This window comes from Gobius niger, assembly GCF_951799975.1.
Source record: "Gobius niger genome assembly, chromosome: 17".
Lineage (NCBI taxonomy): Eukaryota > Metazoa > Chordata > Actinopteri > Gobiiformes > Gobiidae > Gobius > Gobius niger.
Genome location: NC_136868.1, coordinates 9,102,472 through 9,121,763, shown reverse-complemented (window position 1 = coordinate 9,121,763; position 19,292 = coordinate 9,102,472). Strand labels below are relative to the sequence as shown.

The following is a 19,292-nucleotide window of genomic DNA, read 5'->3' as shown; positions in this document are numbered from 1 at the left end:
GTTGGTGCTGTTCCATTTTTTCCTCCACATATGGCATTGTGTGTTTCCCCCAAACTATTCAACTTTGGTTTGCAAAAGAGCTCTTGGATGCTCCACAGCACAACTGCCAAATTATTCAGTGGACTGTTGGACCCAAAGTTGAATAGTTTGGGAGGAACATACAACGTCATGTGTGGAGGGAAAATGGAACAGCACACCAATATCAAAACCCTATGCTCAAGTATGGTGCAGGAGAATCATGGTGTGGGGCTGTTTTGTTACCTCAGGGCCTGGACAACGTGCTATCATCAATTTATCATGACATTTTGCAGAAACCTGAGACATTTACAACAACATGGAATAAGTAAGTGAACCCCTGTATTAATAACTGCTTTCCTGTAGTGGCAGATTAGACGTTCACAATGATCAGGATGAATCCCACTGTATGTAATTATGTAGGTCAATTTAGGTTTGGTAGAAAAAAAAGAGTGTTGCTACCTCATCTGAAGTTGTGAGAAAGCGACGACTCTTTTGGAGTTTCACATTTGTTTGATTTGTGTCTCGTGACTTACAAAACCCGACGGCGAGACTCACCTGTTTGACATTGTACCCGGTCTTGGCGCTGGTCTCGATGAACATCACGCTTAGCTCTTTGGCTCTCTGCTCTCCCTCCTCAATCGTTATTTGTCTGAAATAGAAAAACAGTTTAAAATCTACTTCCTGCTCCCTTTCATAGTGTCTGGAAAGAGGAAATGTGGACAACAGTGACAGCATGTGATGCCCAAACCACTGGCCCTCTGGTTAGTGGGCAAAGGCTTAACACATTTTGCCAATGCTGCTTCACGTTAATTGAAAAATTAACCATCTTATATTATGTTTTTGTGTGTTGCCTGCTTTCATTTATTTGGACAGTTTTATTTATTTGTGATATTTAAAAGAAAATAAACCCAGCTTTCATTTGTCATCTATGTTTAAATGTGTATGTCATAATTAGCTGAAATGAGGTGAAACAACATCCCTGAAATTTGTCATATTATTATTATTATCATTAGCCGGGCATTTTAATCCTCAGATAATATATTTTTAATGCCACAAATGCAAAAAAAAATAAAAATCTGTGCATATTTAATTTCTTTAAGCAGTGCTAAGTAACTCATGCCCCTAGAGGCCATAAGCGCCACTGCAGGTGTCGTAGCATATTGCGTTTTTTTTACTCATTACATGTCCGTCAGAGTAAATACTACGCTGACAGAAAAGACAAAGGGAGGGAGGGATGCTGTACAAACAATTACACAATGGGGATAATTTTTTTTCACTGAAACTTGGCTGTAAATACTGTTTAAGTGGCGCTAGCACGCAGTTAGCTTTGCCCTTTCTTCATGATTCCATTAGTTTTCTGGCCAGAGCCACCAGGGGGAGATGAAAGACCCCCCAATCATCCCATAAACACTTGTATTACCCCCAGAGGGACTACGTGAAGGATTTACTAAGCAGTACTAAGGAGTTACTTAGTACTGCTTTAATTTGCAAACATTACATCAAACAGAGGAATGAGGGAAATTTCAATATCCAGAAGCAAACGGGACACAATGGGAAACTTTTGGGCAAAAAAATGTGCAAAATTTCAACCAAAACCAAAACTGCTGTTGTTTGAGTGTAAGAACATTTTGGTATTTTCTACAAACTTATGTCGTAAAAAGCAATGAAAATAGTCAAGGAATCTCAATATTTTTCCTCAGAAGATTTAATGCCAGGTGGAATCCAATTTAATGTTTTCAAGGCCTCGATTTTGGTACAATTAATTTAATGACTTTTAATCCTTGTGGAAACCCTGAATATGAATAACTTAGGTCAGGTGTGGAGAAACTCAAAGGAAGCACTTTTACGTGTGTACCTTTTATCTGCCAGGTCTGTTTTGTTGCCCACGAGCATAATGATGACGTCGCTTCCTCTCTCTGTTCTGACGTCGTCGATCCATTTGGTCGTCTGCTGGAATGAGTTCACATCTGTAAAGACAAAACAAATACTTCACTGTAACTCTTTGTACATAAAAGTGGTACAAGGCCATGGTCTCAATGAGTATTCGAGGTTCAAGTATTGGCAAAGTAGTCATGCCAAGTATAAACTCATGATAGAATTGGAGTTTGTGATGCTAAAGCCTGAGAAAACAGTATAAAAACGATAAAAGTACGAACAGCGCAGGTTCAGTCATGCTGCGGTCCAAAGATGGTGATTTTATTTCTGTCACACAAAACACTTCAGCCACTTTGCCTGCAGCACTTTCATAAAGGAGAGTGTTTTTGTGAGTCTGAATCTATGTCTATTGTCTATTGACCTAATCAATCAAAACAGGGAAGGGAGAAAGCAACAACAGAAAAGTGGTATTCTGGACCAGAGTTGTTTTTTGTTTTTAATTGTTTTTTGTTGTTGTTGTTGAATGAAGGTGTTTGAGAGGCTTTGTTAATTTGCCTCTAAATTAACTTAAAAACACTGTACATTGGTATACAAAGGAAAATAGTGCATACAATTAAGCCATTGAGGGCAGAGTCATGTTTGTCATTGATTGTCACCAATAAGAAGTTGTTTTTCTTTGCAAGAGGGTCTAAACCAGGGGGGCCCAAAGTGGGGCCCGCGGGCCAAATTTGGCCCGCCGAAGCAATTCTGTTGGCCCGCCAGAGAGTGAGCTACTTTTTGCGCTGCGTGTGGTTGATACTAACTCTCTCCCATTGATTCTGAAAGGTAAATATGGATGCAGTACACTTTTTGACCACCAGCGTAAAATTGGGGGCGCTGTTTCACTCCTTTCACAAAGTTAAGGAAACACTGTTGTGGTGTCTTTCTCTTGTATTTATCAATCACAGAGCGTTGTAGCAGCAAATTTCACAGTTTTTCAAGTTTTATTGCAAAGGTTGTTGACATCAATAACAGCATATGTTAAAACTGACTTATAAAAGAATTGATGCTGAACTGACCCTTTCAAAATAATCTAATGTGGCATTTTCTTTGAATGAATGAGGTAAAGTTACTGTAGGTGCTGTAGATACAGGTGTTTTGTTTTTTTTGCACTAAATTGCTACAATGGTTGATTTTGTTCTACTAAAATTAGGCTTTTGCCGTAGTTACCATTTGTTTTAATATAGCATGTTATTTGCATAGATAGAATCAAATGCAAATGTAGGCTATTGAAAACATTAAAAGTAAATAAAATAAAGTAACATTGTAATTTGCAGTTATATGTGTTTTTCGTGCTTGACATCACCGTGTTTGGCCCGTGACTCACAGGCACTTTTTCATTTTGGCCCTCGGAGACAAAAAGTTTGGGCACCCCGGTCATATAGGATGGAAGAGATAACCGGTATTCCATTCAGCCCCATGCATAGTGCATGCATGATCCCGAGTGGTCTGTGAAATTAACATGGCTGCTCAATTTCCTCCTACGAAGCCTGTTCCTTAAAAGGTCAAAAGGGCAGGAAGCCGGCAACGAGCCTCCACAGAGCTCCAGAGCCTGTCAATCATAGATTTAGGCTTCCACTTTTCATTTCTAATATTGGTATCATATAGTGGTATTACAGAAATGTCAGCTCCCCACCATGAGGACCAAAGAGAAGAGCTTTCCATGTCCATTGGTCTAAACGCTGCGGATGGAGAGTCACATGATCAGTGGAGCTCCAGACCTCCACAGAAAATGACGTCACCACTGCTTTTCCCTGCGACATTTATTTCAATTTATCTCGATCTTTAGTAAATTCCACTATCCTCTAGGTTAGGATTAGGGTTAGTTTGAATTAGTTTAAGGTCGCATCCTGCGGAGGTGACGTCAATTCCTGTGAACAAGTGGCGCATCACTGATCACGTGCCCTTCCATCGGTCTTCGGTTCTTCTTGGTTCTTTGTTTGAATGTTGACAGCATAGACCGTCGCTTGATCTATGAGCCTTTACAATTATTCTTTATGTCTAATATAAGGGGTGTGTGGCAGGCCAGGCTTCAGGGGATCAGGTTTGCAAATTAGTGGTCAGTGAATGGTCTATGGCCCTGGTTACATTTGAAACAATGCTTTTTTTTCTCCCCCTATTAAATATATGATACATAAAATCAACACAACAGCTCGCTCTTTGACAGAACAAAAGAATGCAGTTTCCTTTATTCACTCTGCACATCGTAGAAAAGCGCTGTAGTTGTGAAGCGTGTTAAATCTCTAAACAGACCGCGCTGACCTTGCTGCGTTCATTAACAATGCAGTCATGCCATGTTTCTTGTTCTTGGTCTGGGAATTTGACGGGACCATCCTATGTCCTTCTCAAGGTGAGGGGAGAGTGTGCTTTCATTTCCATAATCAGGTTTACACTCCACTGGGAAATACCTTTAAGAGCTATTTAACTGGAGAAGTGATTTATAACATGTTTTTATATGCGACTTTAAACAAATATCACATTAAAATCAAAGCATCTAGACTTAGGAGACCGGCATATGGCATTTAAGTGTGGCTATTGCAAATCTGAGTATTGTTGGGCACTTTGTAGATAATCAGCAGCACCCTCGAGGCAGGAGGTGCTCGGAGTGTGAATGAAAGACACCCAGTTCGTATACTCATAGTAGTGTCTAGGCCGTACGAACATACAGATATAAAGCCCTACTGACTTGTGATGTCATAGACCACCACCGCCACAGTGGAGTCGCGGATGTAGCTCGGGATGAGGCTCCGGAAGCGCTCCTGCCCCGCTGTGTCCCAGAGCTGCAACCGCACCTGGCGAAAAAGAGAGACGAGGGAGAGAGAAGTGATTAAAGGGAACTTCTCCATTTGTGAGACCAAATCTTATCCAGTAAATGCTTAAAATGCAACCTCTAACAGAGCAAAATCGCAAAATCAGTACGAAAAGTACGAAAAGACTAAAAACTGTGAACCAAATGAGGTTTGCAACGTGTCCTTTGTCCTTTTTTTGATTGCAGACTTTTTTTTCTTAAAGGGGCCAAATGCAAGTTCGCTATTTTCTACTCACTACTGCCACCTCAGGTTATATGTGTAACTGCACCTTCTATATTAAGCTCGTGCAGGACGGCACTTCGGACCGAATTAACACCTTTTTGAGTGATAGTGCAGGATTTTAGAGGCAGTTGTGGTGAACAGGTCTGGGCTCATTCTACACATCTAGGACATGGCTGGAACATGTCGGAAAATACAGAATTTTAACATTTTTAAACTCTGTATAGTCCCTTTAAGAAGGCTAAGAGATAAGATAAGCCTTTATTGATCTCACAATGGAGAAATTCACTTGTTACATTCAGCAAAAAACACTCTGGGTGTGCAGAATTGACAGGAAATGTGCAAACAATTAGATAGTAAATAGAGGTCTCTTATATACAATGACTACAAAAACTTTAAGGGGCAAAAAGTATTAAAAAAAACAAAAACAAAAACAGTATAATAGACTACGCAGATACAAAGATTATCACACATGTTGCTTCACAGTAGTGTTGTACAGTCTGACAGCAGTGGTGCAGGTGCTTTATTTGTCATTATACAACTAAATTTGTTCTCTGCATTTGACCCATCCTTCAACGCCACTGGGTCAACCCGTAAGGAGCTGTATGCGACCACAGTGCGGCGCCCGGAGACCCATCTCCAGATGTGGAGCCAGGCTGGTGGTCAGAATCACCTGGCTGGAGGATTCACCTATTGCACATGTTTTTAGTGGTAGGGGACCGGGAGATGCTGTGAAGGACAAGGGCTAACCGCGGTGCCACCATTGTTAAAGGGTGGCACAATGGACAACTCTCCATTGTCTCTATATTTCTTACAATTGTAATTTCTCATTTGCTCCGTGTCTGTTCATTGAGTGCCCCCGCGGCCCGGCCCCGGATAAAGCGGGAGAAAATGGATGGATGGCTCCGTGTCTGTGAAGCGTAAGGACTATGTGAGATATAAATAAGGTCAATACATGGAGTAAACAAGGACTAAACCAGTTTGAAAGCAGGAAAACGCTAGGTCTAACCCAAGAAGAACTAGAACCGAGGAAAACCACCGACTTCGATTATTCAGGTGATTTTTATGGATTTCACACTCTCACACGCCACATTCGCATTTCACAGCCATGATAGATCAACCATAAACATGAGCCATGCGCTGTGTGATTGCTCTGAGCAGGACCCTCATGATCACACTGTCAAGGTCAACACGCTGTGGTCCCCCATGATAAAGGACCCGGGGGCAGGTTTGATTAGGGCATATAGCATGACAGGCTGCATAACATGTGTGCAGCACCAAAGACTGACACGCACCTACCACCTGTGTTTGTGCATGTTTTCATTCTCCCGTGAGGCTCTTCGGTCTCATCACTTTTAAAATGATGTAAAATATACAGTGCATAAACTTTGATTGATAGCCTGACCCGACAGATTACTTTACATGCATCTATATCGGTCTTAAAAGTGGTTACTGTTTATTTTTAGTATGAGTAGCGCAGGGGGACATTGGTTTTAACCACTAGCCCGCGGGCCGGATCAGGATGATTTAATCCGGCCCCTGCACTGTAGAGCATAAATTCCAGAGTATGTAAAAAAAATCTCTAGCCCATTCCTGTGCGGAGTTATGATTTTTAGAAAAACAATAACCAGAATGCTCATTCTCACCACTAGGGGGCCTTAAATGTAAAAAAAAGGAAAGAGTTCCACACGTGTCCAGCAGAGGGCACTGACATAATAAGAGCTCAGGATTTGAACACCACATTAAATGCCACGTGGTAAATGAACAGTCTTCCCCAGGACGGCTGTGGCTTCAATAACAGCTTACCACCACTGAGTGTGGAGTAAATGAATAATGACCTTGTGACACAGGCTTGTAAAGTGCAATACAGGTGTATTAATGAAGCTACAGTTAAGTTGGCGTTTTGACCAAATCACAGCTTATTGTTATTCATTTATTGGGAACATTTTCTCTATTATATGTGGCCCGCGACCCGTCGTGGGAGCTTAATTTCGGCCCGCGACCCAAAATGAGTTTGACACCCCTGCACTAGGATATTGTACATTTCGGCAATGTTTTAGATACTGTACTTCCTGTGAAGCACATTTGCACTGCAGAGATTGTGGAGTCTCCAGGCCAGGTCCAGCCGACTGAAGTTTAATCCACCAGGCTGTCATAAGGCTGAACTCTCCTCCCTTCTCTGCCCCCTCTCTCTGCTTGTACCCACATTCACAAGCTCTAGTTCTTCCCTTTAAGTACTGTTTGCGCTGCAGGTTAGGTAGGTAATGCAGGTAATTGATTGCCCAAACGCATTACTTGGCCTCCACCTACCGTCCGGTCCTCCAGGTACATGGTTTTGGACAGGAAGTCGATGCCGATGGTCGCCTGCAGGTGAGACAAGAGAGAGACAAAGCGTACGGGTCAGAAAATGCAAAATGATGAAGACAAATGGAGAAACAGACACTTTATATGATGTTTTACAAATTAATTTCAATAAGCAAAAGAAATGTAAAATTAATTCAAAGTTTAGTTAGCTATGATTTCGTCCTTAGTCGTGAATTAGTGCTGGGATACTGCACGGACCGGCAGCTCTGACGCGCGGTGCCCATCTGTGAAAGCAGGTGGGAGTGTTTGGATCTCGGACGTCCCGGCGGGGGGCAGTCTCTCTCTGACAGCTCTGAGTCCCTGCTGCAGTGAGTGGACCGGCTCAGACTGGGCACCGCAAACAGGACTAAACCAGAACCAAACCTGAGACTAATCCGGGACAGTCAGCGATCTGAGGAAACTGCGGGTTTATTCTCCCACAGAAAGACAATTTCTCCTTTGTGAAAGTGTAACCGATATGGATTTTGCACAGCTAAAAGCTTTATGCTGTTGGACTTTTCTCTAATAGCACTGACGCTGTATCCCGATCTCTAAATTTAGACGCCCACACAGACACTTTTACATGAAAAGATTAGATGGAGCAGAAATTATTCATGTAACTTTTAATTATTAATCCGCACATTTCTGTAGGAGAGGCTCTAGCTCTGTGGTCCACACTGGCAGCGAATAGGACTAATACAGTAGGACTCAAATACTTAGATTAGGCCATAGAAACAGATTTTATTTAACATTTGAATAAACTAATGTGACAGTATTCATTGTTAAGTGAAGTCCCATCTTTAAAGAATAAACGGAGAAGTTAATAGCAATAGAATGTATGGTATTTATTGATCGTAAGGTCTTTCAGTGGCATTCGAGACCGACAAATCCACAGATTTCTTCTTCTGAAACACTGATGAGGGACTAAGAGCCTCCCAGACCTGCAGCAGAGCGGAGGTGTCACAAGAGGTGCCATAGAAAACAAAAAAGGGGCAGACGAGGAGGTATCCGGGCAAGACTCACAGCACAGCCACACAAGGCTTCCATCCTAATGTTCGTTCTCTGGAGAATAAGATGGATTATATTCGTCTGTTATGCCCTTCTCAGAGGATGGTGAAAGACGGTTACGTTTTATATTCACTGAGTCCTGGCTCAACTGTAAGGTGACCCTTGAGTGAAGAATGGCGTCGCGGAAGATGAGAAGGAGCGGGAGGAGGCGGGAGCGGAGGGAGCTGCGAAGGAGGAAGAGGAAGGGTTGGCCCACAGTGGCGTCTCAGGACTTATCCAATCTATGCAATTAACTGTATAATGACAAATAAAGCACTAACTAACTTACAACAATCGCATACATTGTGTCAACCCTCAGAGTAAAGTAGTTTGGGATGGTAAGTTATGAAATGTTCCTTCTCATAGAGATCTGCGATTTTAGGGTTACCCTTTCCAATAAAATGTTTGTAGCTTGTTTGTAAGGGGAGAATCAAATAAATTAATGTATCAACAAACCATGGTTCTAAAACTGAAAAAAGTCCAGAAATAAGATTAATAGACCTAAATCTGGACACAATGACGATTAAATTGGGTGTAAACAAGGTCTAAACCAAATGAGACCAAATTCAAATGGTATCTAATTCAAATAAATCTAAAATCACAGTGAATCACCAGAAGAAGCCCTTAAAGCTTTATAAAACCAGTGGTATTTCCATGAAGTCATAATAACAGCATACAAACAGAGCCTGACCAAGTCCTCAAGTCACAGAAACCAAAGCCATGGCGACTGTGCGCTTCATTATTCCCGTGTCGTCTCTCACTGTGATGGCGCTGACACTTTAATTGCTGCCCTCGGTTTGTGAACCCGTGTGGGACGCCTCACTCGGGACGATCTGATGGCTCTTCTCCAAATGGTCTTTCAACGTGATGAGGATGCCACACACAGAATATGAATATTTAGTGGAGGGTATTATGCTTAATGGAAGATTAAAAACTGAACAGCCAACTACAGGTTTTAGAACATATACATTTACACACAGCATTATTGTATAAAGCTAGATCTAATATTTATATCTTTACAATTTTTAATAGTTCTGGGTAGAGGACACTGATAGGAATTTTCTAAGTCCGATGCCGATTTTATTTTATTTTTTTGGGGTAATGCCAAGATGCTCGGCCGATATTTTTGACCGATATTTTTGGCCGATTTTTCCAAATGTCTGGTCTATAGTCCTGTAAAAACATTAATACTTGGCCACTCCAGAAGTGGCCGATTTGATACTTTAGGTGCTTCAATAGTTTCTGTCCCAGCTATGATTTGTTGCCGTTAGCATTAGCATGCTGCCGCTAGCATTAGCATACTGTTGCTAGCTGTGGCATTTTGCGCAGCGGTCAAAAATACAATTGTGGAGGTAAAAACTAACTCAGCGATTGAATTCTCCAGGTTCTGTGCTGGGCGCACCCTTCAAGACAGGGTGAGGAGCTCAGTTACCCGGGAGGAGCTCGGAGTAGAGTCGCTGCTCCTTCACGTCGAAAGGAGCCAGCTGAGGTGGCTCGGGCATCTGTTCCGGATGCCTCCTGGTCACCTGGGCCCAGGACACGCTGGTGGGACTATGTCTCGGAGCTGGCCTGGTGTCGCCTCGGGGCCCCCCCAGAACAGCTGGAGGAGGTGTGCGTGGATTGGGGAAGTTTGGGCATCTCTGCTGAGACTGATGCCCCTGCGACCCGGCCCCGGATAAAGCGGAAGAAAATGGATGGACTGCAAGTAATTTAAATCCATGCTTGATATTTAGTTTTTGTATGGATTTTTTGCAAAATGCCCGTCCTGTCCCGACCGGGCGAACCTTCTGGAGTAGCAAAGCTGATGGTGCGTCTTGCCCAGTGACAGTGCCCACAACGACATGCTTCTGTGCCACAGTCTCCTCACTCCTCACTCTGAACATTACATAAATTGTTGTAGACATCGGAGAAGCCCGCCGAGCAGACACCGCCCCCCCGGATTGACAGCTCTGCACCGTTGCCTCCGGAGCGCCTCGTTTTTCATGCTCCGGGACAAATCGCTGCAAATCTCTCTCTCTCCCTTCCAGCGCGATGCTTGGTAGCTCTTCTGATGCACTCCAGTGTCTAAACTCACAGTGGGTTTTGGCACAATCTGCTCGACAGAATTGTGCATTGCCCAAAAAACCCAAGCTGCATGTCCCCCGTGGCGATACATTTTCCTTCTGTGCTCACGGGGGAATGAAGCGTCCTCCTGAGCAGCGCAAACACAGACAGTGAGCTCACGTAGGCAGCGTTTTAATTAAGACTCGGAAGCTCTTGAGTTCAGTGGGAAAAAGCAAATGCTGTGACATTGAAGGATGAGAGACTGTTGTTTTGAATTTCTCCGTGGAGACTATCTGACGTAAGAACCGGATTTGTGAAAACCGTATTAATTAGTAACACGTCTGACAGCTCTTCACGCTCTTTTTTGGCATGTACGAGATTCTCCCATATGTGTTTTACATTGATTTGACCTATAACTAGGTGTTTACTTAAGTAAGAGTAAAGTTAAATACAGTTTATAGGAGTGCTCGCCGGATCACATCAGTGTAGTAAGTGATCCGGACACTCTTGAGGATCCGAGAGCAAATATAGGGTGACCAGATTTTCCATCAAAAACTGGGACAAAAATGGAAAGTTGTCAAGGATTCAAATCATGACTTTTTCCCCATATCGTTTGTAGAAGTCTCATGTGATTAAATAAACAGATTTGTGCTAAGGTGAGACTTTTGAGCCTTTAAAGGGCCTATATCCTGCAAAATGGACTTTTTTAATGTTGCTGTTTCATTATCAAAAACAGCCCAAGAGGAGTGTTTGGCTTCATTCACGCAGTTCTCAGCAATCCTCCTGCTCTCTGAGCAGCTGCACCCGCCCTCTCCTGGAAAACCACTGACTTGTGACACTCTGACGTCAGAAAGGAGAAGAGCTCGACGTCTGTAATGTAATGCATTACGGCCTGATTTCAATTTGTAAAACAGCCTTTTCTTTATTTCTGTCATAAGACAGCAATAAATAAATAAGCAAATAAATAAATAAAAAGAAGTGCCCGACTGCCCTTGCAGAGAAAACAAACACACCCCATGAGCGTCTGAACAGATGTCCTGTTTGCACCAAAAGTTGTGAGGAAGGAGCTCTTTCTAACCTGTTCTTTTTTCTTACCTAACGATAATGTTGTGGAGAAAAGCACGTCTGGCTACGAGAGGACAGGACTTTCAACCTTCCTAAAGAAGAGGCCACTCGCCACACTCTCTACGGGATTCAGCAACTATCAAGCCAAAATAGCGTTTTTCTGTGACCGTCACTTGATGGATGTTTGGTGAACCAGAACCAAAGTAGATTAACTTTTATAACCAACGCGAGTCAATCCAAACGCGTGTTTGCTTGTGTGTTAGCCATTTATGAAGCTGTGTCGCAAATGCCAACTCCTTATAACTGCATTGTGAAGTAACTTCACTTTTGGTATTTATATTTCTACTGTTGCATGGGCGGAGAGAGAGGGGGCGGAGTTAACTGAATCCAAGCGTCTTGTCTTCCGGGTTTGAAAAATACCTCCAGAAAATAATTATATTTATCTCAAAAATGAGCGCTCCATAGTGGTAGAGGTACAATATATCATATACATTCCTATACTTTACTTTGAAATGGCTAAAATAGCATGATACAGATCCTTTAAATTTGTCCAGTCATTAAGGAAACCTTCTGTTTGACCCACACATGGCTGAAAGTCATTAAGTTTCTAGCCAAAACGCTGCTTTGGGCAAGATCGTGCAAAACTGGGATAAATCACTGGTTTCTGAAAAACTCACAGGGACCTGGGACAGATTACTCAAAACCGGGCCTGTCCTGGGTAAACTAGGACGACTGGTCACCGTAGGCAAAGTGCTTACAACAAAGAACTGAATAAAATCCGAGGCGCAGATTCTTCAGCTAATACTTTATTTTACTGCACTGCCAACATGTTTTGACTCATCAAGTCAAAACATCATTAAATCGAAAGGCGTTGGAGGAATACAATGAAATAAAATGTTTGCAGAAGAATCAGTGCCTCAGATTTCATTTAGTGTTTTGTCTGGGTAAAGGCAATTTAAAATCCTGTTACCCTTTCCTGGTAGAGCACCTGTATATGTGGACAGGTTACTTTGGGACCCGCACCTTCTCTATATCAATTCTATTGATTTGTACATAGTCTGTAGTAAAACTGTAGTAAAATTAATACTCAACACTAAACAGGACCAAACAAGGCTGATGAGGACTAGAGGATCATAACAAACATGTAAATTCGATGATTTTGGCAGCGCTGTGCAGCTCCAACTCCGGCCATGAACAAAATCCGTTTATCTGGTTTCATACAGTAGGAAACTTTCAGCACTTACAAAGGCCAGCAGGAAAAGCTTTTGGCCATCTCCTTTTGTTCTATTGTAATGAGAGGCATTAAACCACAAACGGGCTATTATTGAATTAGAGGATGTAATCAGAGAGGCCACTTCAAAGAGAAATGCTGAGCTGCAAGTTTCAGCAAATAAGCCATTAAAAGAATTACATAGACCACTGTAAAATGGCTTCGGTTAAGTCTAGTGTTGGTTGTGAAAGTACGAAAAAAAATATGAAAAAAGTTGTAAGATGCAGTGCTTTTCACATTTACTTGACGAATATTAACATGAATACAGTATTGTGACTATTATGTTTACACTGAGTGAGCACATCTAAACACTATTACATGCATGTGATTCCTGTGTTAGTTTAGCACTTGCCCAAAGTGCGGCCCGGGGCTCAAAACGGGTCATTTGGCCGATTCTTGTTGGCCCTCAGGCTTGTGGCCGAGTAGGAACACATTGCCAGAGATGCTACTTTCTACTAAAAATGTAATATTTTTGCACAATTTCAACCTCAATAGCCAACAATAGCCAATGATACTTATTATTTTATTTCCATTATTCGTCAGGCAAAACATTAACAACAAATTCTTATTAGAATTTTGGCTTGTAAGTGCTTAAAGCAGTACTAAGAAACGAGTTAATTAGTACTGCTTTAAAGTGAACTTAAAGCAGTTAAGTAACTCATGCCCCTAGAGGCCACAAGCACCACTGCAGGTGTCGTAGCATGTTGCGTTTTGTTTAACTTATTAATTGTCTGTGAGAATAAATACTACGCTGACAGAAAAGACAAAGGGAGAGAGGGATATTCTAGAGATATTTTTTTTCACTCAAACTTGGCTGTAAATACTGTTTAAGTGGCGCTAGCAGTTAGCTTTGCCCGTTAGCCTGTTAGCTTCTTCTTCGTGATTCCATTAGTGTGTATCGGTGGCTCCAACACGGTGGCAGCGAAGTTGCAATTGTGGTTTTCTGGCCAGAGACACCAGGGGGAGATGAAAGACCCCCCGATCATCCCATTAAAACATGTATTACTTCCAGAAGGACCACAAAAAGGATTTATTAAGAGAAACAAGTTACTTAGTACTGCTTTAAAGCAACAGGGCATTTATGTTCCAAAACTTAATAACCTTCGACTAAATTAATCCAATTGAATGTTTCACTGCACTGACCACCGTCTGTGGCCCTCCACGCCATCTACTACACTTCAATATGTGGCCTCCGGGTTTGGACTCCTCTGGCTTAGTTTTACCCTATTGATGATTTGTAGTTCCAATTGTAATTATAGCATTTTAGAGTGAGACTGAGCTGCGTCAAGTTTGAGGTTGACCAATATTTGGGTATTTTGCCGCTAAAAGGCTGATATCTCCGGAACCTAAAGTAAAAAAAAGCCTTCAAATGAGCCCACCCACAGCTTCCTAGACCTCAGGGGAGCTGAAAAACATTGTGATAAAAATTGCTCTCAAGTTTGTTTTTACACTTCTGACTGCATTGTACTGTATATATGTTATGTTGCAGACCTTTGCTTATAATTTCCCAACCATAAGAGATAGAAACTTGACCATGTCCTGAATAGATCAGCTCTATGTCCCGAAAAAAGCGCTCCTGCTGTCACACCTCAACACTGACACATTTTAGGCACTTTATAAACTTCAACATACGTCTCACTATCAAAACTGTTTGGACGTCCCTGGTTAAGCAGTGCAGACTTCAGTGTTACTTATGAACAGGATTATCTGAAGATTAATTTACAGCCATACAGTATATGCAACTCCAGACACATGAAATACCAGTTTAACATCTAGATTCTCTGCTCGACTTAATGAAGCCGTGTCTGTTAGTTTGCGTTACAGCTGTGTCCTTGAAGTCTCAGTCGGACTGAACGCAGCATCAGACGCCCACGTTTACTGCACATAACACGCAGAAATAATGTGCTTTGTGTGGCTCACTAAGAGACGCTTAAACTCACTGAACCCTGGAAAACGCACCGGCAACAGGGATATAAACAAGCAAATACACGGTCGGCAATCTCTTATCTGAACAATTAGCAGATTGAACAAGCGAATCCGTCAAAATAAGATGTGCCACCGTAGCTGTATTTCAGCATTTATGACAAAATGGAAATGGGGAGAAGCGGACGTGAATGCACCGGGCTAAAGCTAACACAAGCAACATAATCCACACACCGAGAGCCAAATCTGATTAGTCCACTGCAGTGCCCAGGAGCCGTTCCAAAATACTCTGGAATAAAGCCTTTCTCTTCACTGTAAGGCCAACACAGCAGGTTTGTTTCTACTCTTAACACTGATTAAACACTGTATGCACATTGGATAGTTGAAAACATGTAGATTCTTATAAGAAAACGGTAAAGGAAGAAGGAATAGTAATCAGATCTATAATTTATGCAAGTTATGACTTTTCCATCAGAGGAGTTTTCATGGTAACAGATTGCAGACTCCAAAACACCATATATTTTCAAATATTTAGTATAAGATTTGCATTTTGAAAGCTATGGAGTTGTTGGTAACACTTTAGAATTTACAGCCTGCAAGTTCCATGTGCAGGTACAGGTAAGAAGAAAGTAATTACACATGTAGGAACAGGTAAGAGTAAGAGTAATAGTAAAGAGTAAAGAGTAATAAAGGAGTACAACATGTAAGTTTACGTGTAACAAAGGGGTACAAGCTGTAATAAAGGTGTATGTGTAGTTGCAGGTGTTTGGGCCGTCATATACTGTATATGTGCCAGCTTTTTAAAGTGTATACTAGTTTGATAAAATGTGGGTAAATGATTGCATTACTAATGCAGAAATACACCATACCTAGTGTATGTGTAACTAAAATTAGACTTTAATCTAAAGTGAGACGCTATGTACACCTTTAGGTAACACTTTATTTTACACTACCATGATACATTGATACATACAACTAAATTTAGTACAATGTAATGTGCGCTGTAACAATCTGTAATAACTTGTACCTATGTAGTACGTACACAATGGAATAACTTGTATCAGTACTTTGTAAGTACATATGTAATAGGACACAAGACCCTTAGGGTTAGGGCTTAAAGGGGCTGGATGCAAGTTTGCCATTTTATACTCACTACTGCCACCTCAGGCCATATGTGTAACTGCACCTTCTATATTAAGCTCGTGCATGACGGCACTTCTGACCCGAAGTGACACCTTTTTGAGTGACAGTGCAGGATTTTAGAGGCAGTTGTGGTGAACAGGTCTGAGCTCATTCTACACATTAGGACATGGCTGGAACATGTAGGGGGAGGAAAATACTTAATTTTAATATTTTTAAACTCCTTATAGTCCCTTTAAGGTTAGGGTTACAATTACCTTATGTACCTACAAACTACAAATACATATTATTTCATTGTGTATCTAACACATAGGTACAACTTGTTGCACACTGTTACAAAGCCCATTACATTGTACTAATTTAGTTAGGTACAATGTATCAAGGGTAATGTAAAATAAAGTGTTACCTAAAGGTGTACATAGCGTCTCACTTTAGATTAGTCTCATTTTAGTTACACATACACTAGGTATGGTGTATTTCTGCATTAGTAATGCAATCATTTACTCACATTTTATCAAACTAGTATACACTTTAAAAAGCTGGCACATATACAGTATATGACGGCCAAAACACCTGCAACTACACGTACACCTTTGTTACACCTTTGTTACACCTTTGTTGCACCATGTTCACCTTTGTTACATGCTGTATACAGTTGCTACACAGCTACAGGAAAACTAGACTTGAATCACAATCACTACTGTAATTTGAGGGCCCTATACCGGATTTTGTTTTTTCTAATCGTAATAAGCTTTTTCTAATTATTTTAAGATTTATTTTAAAACAAAAAATAAGAGCAAATTCAAGTCTATTGCGGGCATGTTTAATAAAGCTCGTCATTAACTCACATTCAAAGTCAAACCTGGCCCAAATTGTTTTACGTGGCACAGTTTCTCATTTTGTTCCACCTTTTTATTGCTTTCCGTTTGTTCAAGCTTTATCTGATATTATAAACCGCGCGCAGCCTCATATTCTGCAGAACAAAAGCAGTTATATTGTATTGTATATTATATTGTATTGAGCCCCTTTCACAGACTACACCGGGTTATTTTTAATTCCTTCTTTATTGCTCTGAAACAGGACGCGTTTTGCCTATAAGGCAGTAAGACTCAGTTTTATTTATGGCCACGGTGCAGATGTGACTGAAAAAGCCTGGGAGCTGCAGGTTCTGTTTCAGGGATGACAAAAGGATCAGGCTGCGGTGGAGGCAGTGGTCGCCCGGGGGTTAGCTCCGCTCCCAGGTCTGTGCAGTTCAGTTTCAATATTAACATTAACCTGGAGGTGAGTAGTATGGTGACGACTAGGGCTGGGTACCATTAAACAATACCAGCATGGTAAAAAAAAAAAGTGTAGGAACCATCGGTATTGATAAAAATGAAAGAAGGTACCAAAATATATCTTTAGTTTTTTCCAAGTTTTTCCAAGTTTTGATGCTAATGGACCAGGAACAGCAAGTTGTTTCAGCTCAAATTATATTCCCCCACATTTTTGCCCAATTAATTATATGTTTTTTCCCATAAAAATGGGGAAAAAATGTTCCCCCTTATCTTTGCCCCCCTTTTTTATTTATTTTTTAAATAATAATTTTACAGATTTTTTCCCCTCATTTTTGCCCATTTTTTTATTTCTAATATTTTCCCTATTTTCTCCCATTTCTGCCCCATTTTATTCTTTTTGCCACAATTTTACCCTATTTTCTCCAAAATTCCCCCAAATTATTCCCCATTTTTCAAACATTTCTTCACACTAGAAATGAAACGTATGTTGTAAATTTGCATATCTTCTGTTTTCTGGTTCTAGATAACAAATATTATAGTAAAGATCAGGGGTAGGCAACGGCAGGCCCGGGGGCCAAATCCGGCCCTCCAGCACAGAACCTCTGGCCCCCAATATGATTTTGAGAAATATTATTATGCAAATAAGGGATCAAATACCTCTCTAAAAAATTGCGAGAAATAGTGTATTTTTGTAGTGTATTAGTTTTAAATGTCATTTACACTTGGTCATATATAATGTAAAACAGTGATTCTCAACTGGTGGATCGTGACTCAAAAGTGGGTCGCGCGCCTAAAGGGAACTTTTTTTTTTCAATATTTTCCATCTGAAACTACACGGAAACACACTGGAGTCTGTTAAAATTAATATTATTGGGTTGTTTTTTTATCATAAGTTCAGTCTTTAAAGCAAATTTAAGGCTTGTTAAATAAAAACACGAGTGGTAAATACAATATTTTATATGATATATGACAAATTATAGTTGTATTTGGATCGTAGCTTGTTATTAAGGTAATGGCGGGTCTCTGAGCCGGACCACTTGTGCCACTGATGTAAAACATTGGCCTTTGCAGAAAATGGTTCTTAATTTCAGGCTACAATGGTGAGGTGATGAATGATGAAAATCGGCCCTCCATGACGCAAACATGCCTACCACTGGTATAGATGTTGGGAAAAAGTATTGTTCAGGTCTCGGTATCAAAAACCAAGTATCGTTAAAGTACCAGCATCTGAAAAAAAATTACCTGATACGTGTTGTCAAAGCTGTCGTACATGAACCGCGTGATGAGGGACGTCTTTCCAACTGTAACAAAAGAGAGAGACACAGAGAGACAGCGATAAATAAAAAGTACGTGACATGTCCTGCACCTGTGCCCACATGGGTAATAAAGGTGGCAGAAGAGGATTGTGGGTGATGACTGGTGTCCTTGGTCGCTGCCGTCTCTGCCCCGGGATCTCATTACGAGTGAAAAGGGGACAGAGGGGTCAGACCTGGCAACAGCTCCTCCAGTAATTACACAAGCTGCTACAGCCTTTGTTTATAATGTACAGTATTTTATATGGAGAAAAAAGATGCAGTTGTTCACATGTGTTTACATTCAAGCAACACAAAACTACACGTGTATAAATCAAAATTGTGGCAGGCTCCAGGACAATTACAGTGTGAACTTTCTGCCTTATCACCCACAAAACACTTTTCCATTCTGAGACAGCTGTCCAAACAATGATGCCGATACTTCCCGCACCGCAGACACTTCCTCAAGCTCAGATAAATTCATGGCATAAACGAGGACAATAAACTAAGGGAAGTCACAACTTTGGATGGCAATAATAACGGCTTGTCTAATGGCCAGAGTTGACATGCTTCTTAAAAAGCCACACTGCAGTCATTATTCATTCACTCCATGCTTGGTGGTGGTGAGCTTCAACTGTAGCCACATGCTGCCCTGAGTTAGACTGACTGAAGCGATGCTGCCAATCTGCGCCATTCGGAGCCGGGATTCGATTTACTTAGAAACATGTAATTATTGTTGCATGGTAATGTGACAAATTCCTCTAGCACAGGCCCTCAAATAGTACAAAGTGCTAAATATGAGGAAACACGATTAGCATTTTCATTCAGTATCTATAGGCAAATATCGTGGGCACTTTATCACTAGGGCTTGGTAGCATTAAAGTGACTAGAGAGTTTAAAAATGTTAAAACTAAGTATTTTTATCCCTCTA

The 19,292-nt window shown here is 41.2% G+C and overlaps 1 protein-coding gene across 1 annotated transcript in view; it reads right to left on the bottom strand.

The window, feature by feature from the left end:
* The window catches only part of rab6ba (RAB6B, member RAS oncogene family a), a 70,358-nt gene that overhangs the window by 6,506 nt on the left and 44,560 nt on the right, over positions 1-19,292 (bottom strand). The window contains exons 2-6 of the mRNA XM_079575001.1: positions 18,312-18,370; positions 7,272-7,325; positions 4,619-4,724; positions 1,874-1,985; positions 574-667 (exon numbers count right to left, since the gene is read on the bottom strand). Coding sequence (XP_079431127.1) covers positions 574-667; positions 1,874-1,985; positions 4,619-4,724; positions 7,272-7,325; positions 18,312-18,370 — 425 coding nt within the window. The remainder of the gene's footprint in view (positions 1-573; positions 668-1,873; positions 1,986-4,618; positions 4,725-7,271; positions 7,326-18,311; positions 18,371-19,292) is intronic.